Here is a 14,137-nt window from a genome sequence, read left to right on the forward strand (position 1 = left end):
ATCTGAGCTCCGTGTCTCAAGGGTGCCTTCTAGACTGCAGTACCAGCCTGTCTGAGCTATCTGTCAGCTGACGCTCCAGGGTCAACCCTTGCTCACCAGGCCCTATAAAGCCCTGGTCTTAGAGTTCCCTCCTTAGTCTGAACAACTCATTGCTGGTATGAGGCCATGACATTAGCACCTGCTCCAGTACCTGGCTGTGATTACATGGCTGTCCCTCTAATGCTCTTTTGCCGCTTATTCTGGAACTCAGCTCTTTCCTGATATAATGTCCACACTTGCTTCTTCCTGCTAGGGCTGACAGTCCGCTCCCTTCAGGTTCCAGAACCCGGACAGTCAAGAACCTGAGTGTTTCCTCTGGAAATGAACCCATGCCTGCCCTAGACTATGCTAGGCATCTACTAAGGCCAGATAACAGACCTGAAAGTTTACTACTTGGGGATCTGAACCTGCTGTGAACCACAACATGGATTTGAACTGCGATTTGAATGCATTTGCCCCCAAAGCGGACTCCTGGTGGGTCATTCCCAGTTCCCAAATCACACAACCACACCACCTGTCCATAGGGCACACCAGCAGTGTGCCCAATAACTGAAACAGCATGTTAAAAAAAGGCCCATCAACACTTACAGCATTCAAATACTGTAATAGAAAACAGTTCTTAAATACAAACCACAGCACCACCCATCCCTGTTTGGAAGCCATTCTCCTTCTGGTGTAACACCCCCCCCCCCATTATATCCAGCAAAGCCCTTGTGGGACTTGCAGGGCACTCACCACCATGGCTTTGAGCTCCATGTTACTGGGGAACTCGCAGCGGCCACCAAACTGAAAGGTTTTCTGCAGGTTCTGCTCACATGCCTTGGCGATGCCTGATGGAGACCATGAAATAAATATGAGAGAGAGGCAGAGACAGAAAGTGTGTGTGAGAGAGAGGAAGTACCCGAGAGGAGAAGTGAAATGTGGGGCTCCAGATTTCTCAAATGCTGTAGAGAGATTCAGCTCTTTAGACTCACCTAAGCCTGATTTTAAAGACAATGCACAGGGCAAAGCACCGGAGGCTAAAATGCCTACAGGTGCAAACAGATGCTTACTAATTGGGTGATGCCAAGCATCCCCAGTTCTACTGAACGGGGAGAAATAAAATGGGTAGAACGAATGAACAGGATGCTTTTACTTAAAGGTACAGCAGCCCTGAAAAGCCTCAGTAGCATTTTGCCCGTGCATACTGGAGAGGCTGGCACTGCAACTGCATTTTATTTACACACACAAATAACAACAACAACAACAACAACAACAACAATAATAACAATAATAACAATAATAAATAAATAAATAACTATTTATGGTTTCCCCAGCCACTCTGGGTGGCTTCCAACAGAATATTAAAACACAATAGTCTATTAAACATTAAAAGCTTCCCTAAATACGGCTGCCTTCAGATGTCTTCTGAAAGTCTGGTAGTTGTTTTTGTCTTTGACATCTGGTGGGAGGGCGTTCCACAGGGCGGGTGCCACTACCGAGAAGGCCCTCTGACTGGTTCCCTGTAACTTGGCTTCTTGCAGCGAGGGAACTGCTAGAAGGCCCTCGGCGCTGGATCTCAGTGTCCGGGCAGAATGATGGGGGTGGAGACGCTCCTTCAGGAGCCTCCCAAATGCTTAGAATCTTCAAATGGAGAACTACTTAGCCCTTAGCCCACGTGGCCTTAGAAACTGGATTTTTGATGAGGCTGCCAACCAAGACAGAGCATCCATCATTGCTGCCCGTTACTCTACTTGGTTAAGACCACTCACTCAAGGCTCCATTACCTTGAGACTCTGACCTTCCCACAACTACGCAGGGCCTTTGCAGAACTAAGATTCCAACAGATGCCCTTGTTATATTTAGAGGGGAATTCCCCATATGTGTTGCAAATGCATAAATGAATGCAATCAGGTAGAGGACATCACACAGTATCTGCTGATTTACCCCCTGTATACAATGCCCAGAGGAAAATTTATATCGCCAATTCTTAATTGGCTTCCAGGTCGATCCGCACAGAAGCAATAGTTGAAAACTCCTAGCAGATAAACATCTATATATTACCCACCAGGGAGCCAAATTTGCGCTGGCAGCCAAGAAGCTCCGTTCCAGGTATGGGAATGCATTCCAATTTTAATATTTAATGCTGTGAATTTCTTTTTATGTTGCAAGCTGCTACAGGCTACGTTGTAAGATCTTAGAGGAAAATTTTCCTTTTCTTCTCTGTTGTCCATTGTAAAGGCCTTTGGCTATATACAATAGAATTGACCAGACCCAAATGCTACAAAGCAGATCGGAAAACGTGCTGGAGGAGAACACAGAAAACACTGAAGCGCAACTGATATTGCTGTCACCTGGAGTGAGTGAACAAAGATGGCAGGGAGGGGGGAAGGCTGGCTTGGGGGCAGCCTGGGACCACTATTTGCGCTTAATTATATGGAAGACTCGATTTCAGGAGTAAGTGTGGATGCACATGATTGCTTTGGCATAGAGCAGCCAGGGGGAAACCCTGCTCAGTGCCAACTTCTAGCTGATTCAGCTTGTGCTGAGCTGATGGCATATATTTGCTACCATCAGGTGCATTCAAGACTTGGCAGGCCACCGCAACCTGAAATTCACCCTGGTGCACTGGCAGATGGATTAAAAACACTCTGCCTAGTTTTTCATGTTCCACATCTTCCAAGTTCCCAAACCTCTGTGGTACAAAGACCATCTGTGGGGCAGACACCATTCTAAGGGGGCATGCAGTGAGCTGGCATCCCTAGCTAACAGCCTAGTTTGGGGAGTGGAGAGTCATCTATCTTTGCCAATATTCCTTTCCACTCTGAAGCCACTGGAGCCAGTTTTGGAACCTGCGTCTTTTAACGAGGAAATAACCACCGGCTGCGACAGGTGAGCTGCCTTCCGACTGAAGCTGCCTTCTGAGAGCTGAGCAGATGGGCTCATTTCCATTCATTAATGAGCGATGGGCAGCGGCGAGGAAAGCGTCCCAAACAGGGCAGCCTGATGGATGAGGGCAGGCAGAAGCAGCTGCCGTTTTCTTCCTGGGATCTAACCCCTTTCCCTGCCCCAGGAGTTGTGAAATGTTAAATTCGGATGAGCAGTCCTGATGCAAAGCAGTTTAAGGCGAAAACGGTTATAACATTTGCTAGAGGAAAACGGGAGCACTCTCAAGGCATTTGACACAAACCTAGTTTTTTATCTTGGGAAGCAAGCTACTAAATAAGTAAGTAAATAAGTAAATAAAATTCTGCGAATCTCCAGCACAGCCATTCTCAATCGGGGAAAAGCTGGCTGTAGGGCAGGGGATGGGAACCTGAGATCCAGGAGCCAAATGGAGCCCCCCCCCTCCCGAGGATTCCCCACACAGGGTCTCCGCAGGCCACGCCCCTCATAAGGCCACACCCCTCACCAGGCCTAGTTCATACCCCACTTGAGCATTTTTGCCTGGCTAGGAATGTATCCTTGAACTCTCATCATGCATTTTGCTTGCCTGGGTGGAGGACAGAGAAGCCAGTGGGAAAGTGTGTGTAGAAACTATTCTACTGAACAAAGGCAAAATTTGCATTTCTTGGACTACAACTCCCATCATCCCTGACTAGGGATCCTTCTCACTAGGGATGATGGGAATTGGAGTCCAATAACATTGGGGCTCCAAGGTTGAGAAAGGCTGACATAGCTTAATATTGTCCACAGCGGCTGGCAGCAACTCTCCAGGGTTTCAGACCAGGAATCTTTCTCAATCCTACCTGCAAATGTTTGGGGTCGAAATCTGGGGTTGCATTGCAGGGGGTTGGACTAGATGACCCTCAGAATCCCTTCCAGCTCTACAATTCTATGATTCCATGGGTTCTTCTGCATGCAGAGCAGGTGCTCCACCACTGAGGCATGTCTCTTTCTCAGCCAGGACAGCGCATATGTAACCTTGTGACTGGTTGACCAGATGGTCTCCAGGGGCGAATCTCCCAATATCTCACCTTGGAAATGCAAGCTGGGACTGTTGCAGATTTCTTGGAGGAACTGCAGCAAATATGGTCGGAGGACTTCAGAGCATCTGTAATAGGCACTCAGGATGTAGAGCAGCCTCCAACCTTTCTGGCAGCTGTCCCTGTGTGAAACCCCCCAAAGAAGGGAATTGGGGGCTGTTAAAATAGTATGCAAGAAATGCACAAACTTGGGATGCAGTTTGGAGTGCTACTATCCCTCTCTCCTCCCCCCTCCTTCCTCCTCTCCCCTCCTACAATATGTAGGGATCTTTTGACATCGGAAGCACTCTGTATTCCATGGGGCGGCACTCATCACTAGAAACAGGGGGGGGGGGGGGACAAATGCTATCCAGTTCACCTTTAACGGAAAACCTGCCCAGTTTGCACTTTCTGAAACTAGGTGCGAATTGAAACACAGCCTTCAAAACTGACAGTACTCCAAATTCTGCAGCTATGTGAAAATGCACAGTGGTACTTCTGGTTGTGAACGTAATTCGTTCCAGAGGTCCGTTCTTAAGCTGAAACCGTTCTTATCCCGAGGCGCACTTTTGCCACTGGGGCCTCTGGCGCGCAATTTCCGTTCGCATCCTGGGGCAAAGTTTGCAACCAGGAGCAGCTACTTCTGGGTTAGCGGAGCTTGTAACCTGAAGCATTCGTAACCAGAAGCGTTCATAACTGGAGGTACCACTTTAGTAGGGTACAGTTGTAGACAGAAATGCAAATATCAGTGAAAAGAACATTTAAAAAATGTGTTACGTTAGGGAAAGTTGCATACAAAAAGGTGTAAATTATGATAAATGTGCACGGAAATGATGAATTTACATGTGGACATAATTATTCTTTTAATCTCAAACAGGTTGAAAGGAAGATAACTGAATTTAAGGTTAGAAACATTGATAATTGCATTTTTCTGTTGGTTTACAAGCTGTGTGCTTCTACTGGATAGAAGCCCCCCCCCCCCCCAGCCACCACTGTGCACAGGCCTGCGAGTTGTTACCAGAGACTCACGTACGTCTTGGTACTGGTGTTGTCTGTGATCTGTTTGATGATCTGGCAAAACACCTCATCCCTGATGACCTCGTGGTCCCCGCAGAGCTAGTGGAGAATCAGGAGCAAGTATGGAATTATACATGCCTCAGGGGAGTCCCAGCCCTTGCTGGCTGCTCTCGTAGCAGCCACCACTTGCTATCTCCCCACAAAGACTTCTGGCCTGGGAAGGTGATGGAAGAGTTTGCCATAGTAGCCCGCCAGTGCCAGATTTACGTATAAGCTAAACAAGCTATAGCTTAGGGCCCCACTCTCTTGGGGAACCCCAAAATTTTTAAAGAAAAAAACACCTGGATGTACATTTCCAAAATATAGGATAAAAAACAAATAAAATAAACCCTGCATACAGCAACAGTGTCTTGTGTTGTGTAGGCTCCTGTGATGTAAGTAATAGGCCCCGCCTGCTAGCCTGATCCCTAAAATATTACTGGTTTGCTCATTTCTATATATAGGGTGCCTACATTGTGCATGCCTATTGTCTTTGTCCATGGAGTTTTCTTGGCAGGGATACTGGAGTGGCTTGCCGGTTCCTGCTCCAGGTGGATCATGTTTGGTCAAAACTCTCCACTATGACCTGTCCATCTTGGGTGGCCCTGCACGGCATAGCTCATAGCTTCTCTGAGTTATTCAAGCCCCTTCGCCATGGCAAGGCAGCGATCCGTGAAGGAAGCTACCAGCATGTGTTTGACCAAACTGCGGAAGGCAGTGGAATACAGGAGTGCCTGACGTGCTCTGGTCCATGGGGTCATGAAGAGTCGGACATGACTAAACGACTCAACAACAACATTCTGCATGGACTGGTTGCATGGCAATATGTGCAAATGGCTTTAGATACCTCTTAGCTCCATAAATTGTCATATAGCATATATTCAACACAAAAAAGCGACAATTTGTTGTTGACAAAGGACAGCTAGACAAATAAAGGGTCCCATTAGCTTCAGTAGCTTAGGGCCTCATCAAACCTAAATCTGGCCCTGTAGCCCGCCATGGCTATGACAAGCTCAGCAGCTCTGCAAATCAGAGGAGCATGCTTTAGACTACAGGTCATTAATTGGTTAATTGGTCACAGCCTGGCCTAAGGCGGTTGCAGCAGCATGATGTTTGGCTTAAAAGCAGGTATCAGGTTAGAGAAGGTTGAATGCTGCTGCACTAAGGCTAAGGGGCAGCCCATGTTGTGTCCTTGATATGTTGTTGGATTTTAAAAGGGGTCACCATCGTGCTGGGGCCTGTGGGCACATGTGGAAATTGGAGAAACCTTTGTGCGCACAATGCACGCACAAGGCTGCAATGGAGTGCAAGACGTAATGTTATTGTACTGGCTACAACAGAACGCTTCTTGCAAGCCTGATTTCAGAGGAAGGAAGTGAAGCTGTGAGTGCATGTTCACCTGCGGGTGCCACAATGGTGACCTCTGGACTATAGCAGCTGCACTCGAGAATGAGAATGTTTAACTAGGAGAGGCAAGAGCAACCAGGCTGGCTTGGCGAGTGCAGCCCCAGTGCAGATATAAGCCCAGGAGGGAGTTCCATCAGCTCCAGACTTCGTTGGAGCTTGTTTCTGCGTTGGCTCCACAGCTTCCATTCCCCACAAGGGCCAGAAAGCAGATTACTCTTGAAAAAATCTCGCATAAGCCAAAATTGCCCAAGGGCCACAGTGCTTGAGACCACTTTTTGCCATTTGCCCTAATTTTATCTTATATACAAGGGACACAGGTGGCGCTGTGGGTTAAACCACAGAGCCTAGGGCTTGCCGATCAGAAGGTCGGTGGTTCGAATCCCCGTGACAGGGTGAGCTCCCATTGCTCGGTCCCTGCTCCTGCCAACCTAGCAGTTCGAAAGGACGTCAAAGTGCAAGCAGATAAATAGGTACCGCTCCGGCGGGAAGGTAAATGGCGTTTCCGTGCGCTGCTCTGGTTCGCCAGAAGCGGCTTAGTCATGCTGGCCACATGACCCGGAAGCTGTACGCCGTCTCCCTCGGCCAATAAAGCGAGATGAGCGGCGCAACCCCAGAGTTGGCCACGACTGGACCTAATGGTTGGGGGCCCCTTTACCTTTACCTATCTTATATACAAATACAAGTGGTTCAGGGATGCCAGGCCCAATGGGTCTATGCAAGAGTCTGGATTTACCACAGTTCAATGTAATTCTTAACCTTTTTTGGGGAAAAATATGTACTGGTAATTGTTTTAATTTAGACCATGGAATCCTTTGGTAATTAGAGACCACGCATCCTTTCCTTCTTGATATGTTTTATTATTGACTCTGTACCCTGCACTTTCTTACTGACAATTGAGACAACTTATCCCTTTTTTTTGAAACTAAATTGTCTTTCATTTCTTTTCCTCTGTGACTTGCTTGTTGCTATTAAAATTCAGTTTTAAAACCTGAAAAGAAGAGAGGAAGCTTGATTACCTTGAGAAGAGAACACACCACCTCTAGCTCAGTTTGTCCTTTGAGGGGGAGGTCGCCCATAAACTTCATCACAGCTGGAAAAGCAGATGCAGATAAAAACACACACACAGAGAGAGAAAGACACTCCAGATAAGAAGTCAAGAAGAACCTGTTGGATCAGACCAGTGGCCCATCTAGCCCAGAGTCCTCTTTCCCACATATTGCCCCTGGAACACCCAAAAGCAAGACCAGAGCACAGCAGCACTTGCAATTCTTAGCCACTGGTATTCAGAAAGACATACAATCTCCGATAGTGGAGAAATAGCCTAGACCAGGGGTCCCCAAACTAAGGTGCGCGGGCCGGATAAGGCCTGAAGGACTCGTTTATCCGGCCCGCAGCAACTCCCACCGCCCGCTCTTACCGGCGCTGCGCTGCGCAGCTGCCCACTTCCAGGTCAGAGGAGCACCGGAAATAACTTGCGCACATGCGCATGCGTTATTTGTACATGCGCGCAAGCTATTTCTGGTGCTCCTCCGACCTGGAAGTGTGCCGGAAATAGTGTGTGTGCATGCGTATGGGCATGCGCTCCCCCGCTGCGCGATCAGCGCTGGAGACACTGGCCCGAGGCGCGGTAAGTTTGCTGACCCCTGGCCTAGACATTGTAGCTGGTAGCCACTGACAGCTTTATCCTCTGTGATTTTTTTCTAATTCTCTTTTAAAGCCACCCACCTTGTGAGAGAGAATTCCTTAGCACACTATGTGCTCCAAGATCATTTGGAGTCTTCCCTTTGCCACACACACAGAACGGAACTACAACTTTACGAGAAAAAGATACTGCCCCATCATGCCTGATCACTTTTCTCCTCATGCGATCAGAGGAAGTGATACTTCTGATTACCAGCTGCTGGGAATCGCAGGAGAGAATCGTGCTGTTCTGCCTGGGTCCTGCTTGTGCCTTCCTAAAGTGGACCTCCCGGCTCCTCACCTTGGAAAGTTTCTGCAGCTATTTTGTTCAGGCTGCTGTCCGTGAATTCAATGAGCGACTCCTGGATGGGGGCCTGTGCAGGGAAGAAAGGAAGAGGTTTGGTTCCACAGGCAATGGGCAAAGGAATTGAGGCAAGCGGTTACTTCCGGGGTTGGCGCGATCTGGAAATGGCGGATTCCCTCCGAGCTCCGGAGGGAATCGGCTCAGCGGTGGATGGGTCTTTGCCGTGCCGGCGACACGGGGACCCTTAAAAACCGCAGGCGCGGAAGCCTGCGGACTGAAGACTCGGTGGGCACCTCAAGCGCCCCCCCTGATTCGCGAAGAGCCTTTTTAAAGGCTGCGGAGGGGATACGGGGGACGGCGCGGTGCTGAGAGTCGATCGCTACCGCCGCTGAGTGAAGCCGCGAGCCATGACTGGAGAGCGCTGACTTCCTTCCTTGAAATTTGGACTAAAAAGAAGAACCCGTGAGTAAATTAGAATTGTACTTTAAGAATTTTACCTTTTGAATTAGAGACGATCGGGAGGTGTGCTAAGAGGAAGTCCGCACCCCCCCCCCTTGCAGACGATCCAGAGCAACGATATAAGAACTAAGCTGGAGTGCCTACCCTGTAAAGGGTGAGTTTAAAAAAAAAAAGACAGTAACTTCCAAGATTTGGAAAAGTAACTTTGAGCAGGAGAGTGGAGTGTTGGAAGTCGTTTGTTTTGCTGTAAACAACCCCCCCTCCCGGGCCCGGGAGCGTCCTGTTTTGGAGCTTGTGTAAGAGGTACAGAGTTTGACAGCTGTCAAAGCTGTCAAACGGACTGTTAATAGTGAAAAATTGCAACTTAAGATTCCTCTGGATTAAAAGGAGTTACATTTGAACTAAAATTGTTGGAAATAAAGAAACAATAACAAGATACAGGATTGTTGGAGAAAAGAACACTAAGTAACCAGATTCCCTCTAGGGGGAATTCTGTGGAATTACAATGGCTGTGGATGGAAAGATACTGGGGGAAATCGAAAGGATGTTCCATTTGGTGGGAATCTTACAAGAGCAGACTACGGCTATGAGCAAACAATTGATGACCTTGACTTCTGAAACATGTAGTTCTGCTGAATGTAATGAGGACCCGAGTGAGAAACAATCCACAGCTGAACTTGAAATGATAACTAAAGAAGAGGAGAAGACAAAACAAGAAAGAGAAAAAGTGAAGTGGGAAAACACTAACCAGAAGCTGACACCTGGGGAATACAAGCAAGGAGACTATTGGATTGAATTTACTACAGGTCTACGAAAGACGCAGAGGACGAAAGTGGAGGCCCTGGGAGTTTATGAAATTCAGGACTTTGCAATAAAGAAATATAATTGGGGCCTCCACATAGACTCTGACCTTGATTACTTTCAAGATCCATGCCTTGTGGAAATTATCCAGCAGCTGTCTTTAAATATGGGAAGAGACTATGGATTGATTGCAAAAGAACTCTTTCGAGATTCGATGACCGACATAAAGGATTACCAACAAGACCGGCGGAGAGGGACTGAAAGAGACTTGAGAGCCTCGGACGTGAGGAACCCGGGCTAAGAACTGTTATTTTAGACATGTTTTGGGAAGGGACGCAAATCGGGGATGGGAGGGAGGGAAGGAACTAATTATAACAACACTCAAGACCAGGGGGTTTAGATAATAAGACTATTATTCAAGACAAAATGGGAAATCGATGGAAGGGAATCGGGGTCCAACTTAGAAAAAATTATTTTTGCTTTTTTTGTTTTTTCTTTATGAAAGGACTAATATCAAGATGGACAAGAGAATGCCAACTTGCTGACATAAATTTGGGAATAGGGATGCAAGGGAGGGGGTGGGGGGAAGTCAAGGACCAGGGTTAGAAAATAAGTTTTTTTGGAAAGTATACATGTTTGTTGTTTTTTGTGTTTGTTTTTGTGTTTTGTTGTTGTTTATATAAAATGTGAAAACCTAATAAAAAATTTTTTTTTTAAAAAAAAAAAGGAATTGAGGCAAGCAAAGGGGTGTGACAGTTGCACACAATGCTTTACACACTTGAATAAAACCCCCTGGACCTAAACTGCGTTAGTTTAACGAAACATAGAAGTGGAGGCTGACATTTTATTTAATGGGTTGTATCCAGCTAAGCTTTACTTAAAGTGGATCCATTTAAAATAATGGACCTAAGCAAGTCATAGAATCATAGAGTTGGAAGGGAATCTTCCTTCTTGTAATTTGAATCCATTCGTTCGAGTGCTACCCTCCAGAGAAGGAAAAAGCACGTGTGCTGCATGACAGCTTTTTAGATATTAATTTCAGTGGGTTTACTCTGAATATGACTAATACTGGATACAAACCAATTTTATAAAAATACAACTAGTTTTTAATGTTTGTCTTTATATGTATTTATAAAATGTTTATTTTACACTTCCTTTTGTAAACCGTTTAGAGGTCTTTTTTTTTTTTTGGATGGGGAGGAAGTGGTGTATAAATGTTGCTAAACATAAATAACTGTTTGGGGATGCAGTGGGCAGGGATTTCCCCGGTGCAAGCCAAACAATTATGAGTGGCTCAGTGACATGGGGGCATGTCGAATTTTTCAACTTTCAAATCCCCCAAGTGAGGGGTACTAAAAAGTTGAAACAAGTAACTCAAGAAAATATTTAGTGAAAGCAATAAAAAAAAATGACTTAGGAATTCAAAATATATTTTGGTTAAATTAATATAATTTAGTTTTGCCAGGTAAGTAAAATGTGTGTAGAATTGCATAGAAATCATTAAAACGGATTGCTAAGAACTTGCAGTTTATTATTATTATTATTATTAGGCATTACCTGACGTTTTAAAATTAAAATTCTTTGGTTTTCCAAAAGCAGTTTATCTGCTTCTTCATCAAACAGTTTACCAAACTAAATGTTGTCCAGCCACAAAAAGAATAGCAGATTTGAATTCCTCACACCCAAAAACATATTTTAAAGACCCCCTCATTGAATAAATTTGAAAAATCAAGTTTCATTCCTTAAAATGAATGGGCCCTCCCACCAGCGGTGTAGCGTGAGTTGTCAGCACCCGGGGCAACGCAAGTAATTTGCGCCCCCTAACCCGGGGCAAGGCAAGTAATTTGCGCCCCCCGCTGCCGCCCAAACGACGCCGCTTGCCCGGAGGAGGAGGGGGGCAGAGAGGCGAGGAAAATGCAACGGCCCAGCAGCTGCAGCAGCACCGGCGGAGGCGGGGCTGTGAGGAGGGGCTGCCTGGCGCGTCCTCTGCGGCGAGCGCTGAGAGCCGCTGCCTGCCGGGCGCCTTCAGCCCGGACGTGCGCACAGCTCGTCGGTTCCGCGAGACATGCGGCTCCGCTACAGCCTGCGCCCAAGGCTCTTCGGCGACTCCGGAGGCAGCGAGCGCGCCCCCCCCAAATGTTGCGCCCAGTGCGGCCGGCACCCCTGGCACCCCCCACGCTACGCCAGTGCCTCCCACCAAAGTCCCTGGTTTAAGACTTCCGGGCACCCTTCAGTGGGTCCCATTAGAGTCCACAATACACACACATAGAGAGGCAGCCAGTCAGAAGAAAACTATCATTGCTCAATAAAACTATCTGTATTACCTTGGTGAATTTCAGAATATCTGCCATGCCATTCGATTCACCACTTTTTTTGGATTTCTGCTTGTTGGGATCCCTGAAATTAATTCCAGACATGAATTACAACCTGCCTTTCAGGGAAGGTTCCAGGCGGACGAGGTCTTTCCCTCTTCCCTTGGGATCTGTGACTGCCTGGTCCCCTAGGGACCAGCTCAAGCCCATCGGGGGAAAACCATTCCCTGCCCTTTTTGCCAGGTAGGCATTTTGTCCACAAAGATTTCCCAAATTGCAACTCATTTCCACATGCTAATAAATGGAGTAAAGAGGAGGGGCTATAACTGGGACAATTGTTGTGTGTGTGTGGCCGCCACCACAGCATACATTTAAAGCACTATGATACCACTTTCAACAGCCATGGTCTTCCTCCCAAAGAGTTGTGGGAGCTGTAGTTTGTTGAGGGTTCTGAGAGTTGTTAGGAGAACCCCTATTCCTGTGGCTGAAGCTGGTTATACCATAAGCATTTTGCTTGCATGGATTTGCTGCTGCATTCGCTGTGAACCAATGCATGATTATAAAGTAAGTCAATCTTTATTTTTTTTAAAAAAAATTACAGTGGTGCCTCGCAAGACGAAATCAATTCGTTCCGCGAGTTTTTTCGTCTAGCGAATTTTTCGTCTTGCAAAGCACGGTGTCGTAAAAGTTTTGGAAAAGCTTCAAAAGTCACCAAAAACCTCAAAAAAGGCTACCACACCGCGTTCTATGAGTTGCTCCTCAAAGTCAAGTCGCAACTGTATTAATGGTGTTAAGAAAAAGGAAACAAACTTGCAAGACGTTTTCGTCTTGCGAAGCAAGCCCATAGGGAAATTCATCTTGCGAAGCAGCTCAAAAACCGCAAAACCCTTTCATCTAGCGAGTTTTTCGTCTTGCGAGGCATTCGTCTTGTGGGCCACCACTGTACTTTACAAGTTGTTGTCTGATTCATTGTTATGCATGGTGTCAGGGGTTCAGGAGCAGAGACGCAGAGAAGGGAGGAAGCAGAGAGCGAGGGGGAGGAATCCGAAGGGAAAATGAGTGATGATGACGACCCGAGATCTCCAAGCCTAAGCAGTGAGTCAGAGGACTCCCAAAAGGGAGCCCCAGTGAGCAGAGCAAGGGGGGGATCCGGGGGGACACCCCAGGAGGAAGGGAACAGAGGAGATTCAGAGAGTAGCAGCTGGAAGTCGGGACCCACGCTCATAACTGAGGGCGGCAGCAGCTGGAAGTCGGGACCCACGCTCAAGACTGAGAGCAGCAGGGAGGAAGGTAGCCAGGCATCGGGTTCCGGAGGCTGTCAGCAGGAGGGAGGGCACGAGTCAGGGGTGGTCACGCCCTCCTCAGAGAGCGAGGCAACGGTTAAGAGGAAAGTAGAGAGTTGGGCGCGCGCGCCAAGTTCAAATGCAGCGGAAGCTGGAGCAGTAAGCAGCCCGGAGAGTGAGCCAGGTCCTAAAGCCCGCCGCAAGGAGGCAGAAGGATCAGGGGGGTCAGCGTCAGAGGAGAGTAGAAGGGAGGAGGCCCAGGGGGGCAGAAGGACCCAGAGACGTAGGGAGAGGCGAAGGAGGTGGAGCAAGGCTAGGGTATTAAGCTGGTGTGCAAGAGGCGGGGACTCAGACGGGTCTTCGCCGACCTAGGGCAGAAGGTGTAGAGCTGCACGCTGCAGTTCGGAAATGAAACCTGTAACTTAATAAAGACTCTTATAAAGTGAACGCTGGCGGACTTGGTCCTATGTGAGCTGGGACTGGGTGGCAGCTCTGACAGTAAGACCCGTCTCACAAAAGCTTCGGACACCTGATATCTCGCAGCGGAGAGAGAGGCAGCTGGAGGAGGGGATCGGTGTTTGGGAGCAAGCTCACGACGGTTAGCAGAGATGACGGAAGCAGAGACAGTTGCAGCGCTGCAACAGGCAGTTACCCAATTGAACGCGGAGGTATTGGCATCCAAGAAGAGGGAGGAGGATGCGGCAGCCGCCTACAGAGATCTCCACGCCAGGTTTGAAGCATGGGTTAAACACGGGCAGCCAGGACCCAGACCGGAGGGGGTTGGGTTGGCACGGAGAGCAGGAGGGCTTGTGGCTCACTTCGATGGGAATTTACAACAGTACCCCAATTTTC

General features: G+C 47.7%; 1 protein-coding gene across 4 annotated transcripts in view; it reads right to left on the reverse strand.

Moving 5' to 3' along the window:
• MYO15A (myosin XVA) overlaps positions 1-14,137 on the reverse strand; it is a 115,763-nt gene that overhangs the window by 12,878 nt on the left and 88,748 nt on the right. For all 4 annotated transcript variants that reach the window (XM_082199565.1, XM_082199564.1, XM_082199566.1 and 1 more), the window contains 6 exons: positions 12,015-12,087; positions 8,428-8,500; positions 7,463-7,536; positions 5,017-5,099; positions 3,996-4,126; positions 775-869 (listed from right to left, as the gene is read on the reverse strand). In XM_082199565.1, the coding sequence (XP_082055691.1) occupies positions 775-869; positions 3,996-4,126; positions 5,017-5,099; positions 7,463-7,536; positions 8,428-8,500; positions 12,015-12,087 (529 nt within the window). The remainder of the gene's footprint in view (positions 1-774; positions 870-3,995; positions 4,127-5,016; positions 5,100-7,462; positions 7,537-8,427; positions 8,501-12,014; positions 12,088-14,137) is intronic.

This window comes from Podarcis vaucheri, assembly GCF_965113315.1.
Source record: "Podarcis vaucheri genome assembly, chromosome: 14".
Lineage (NCBI taxonomy): Eukaryota > Metazoa > Chordata > Lepidosauria > Squamata > Lacertidae > Podarcis > Podarcis vaucheri.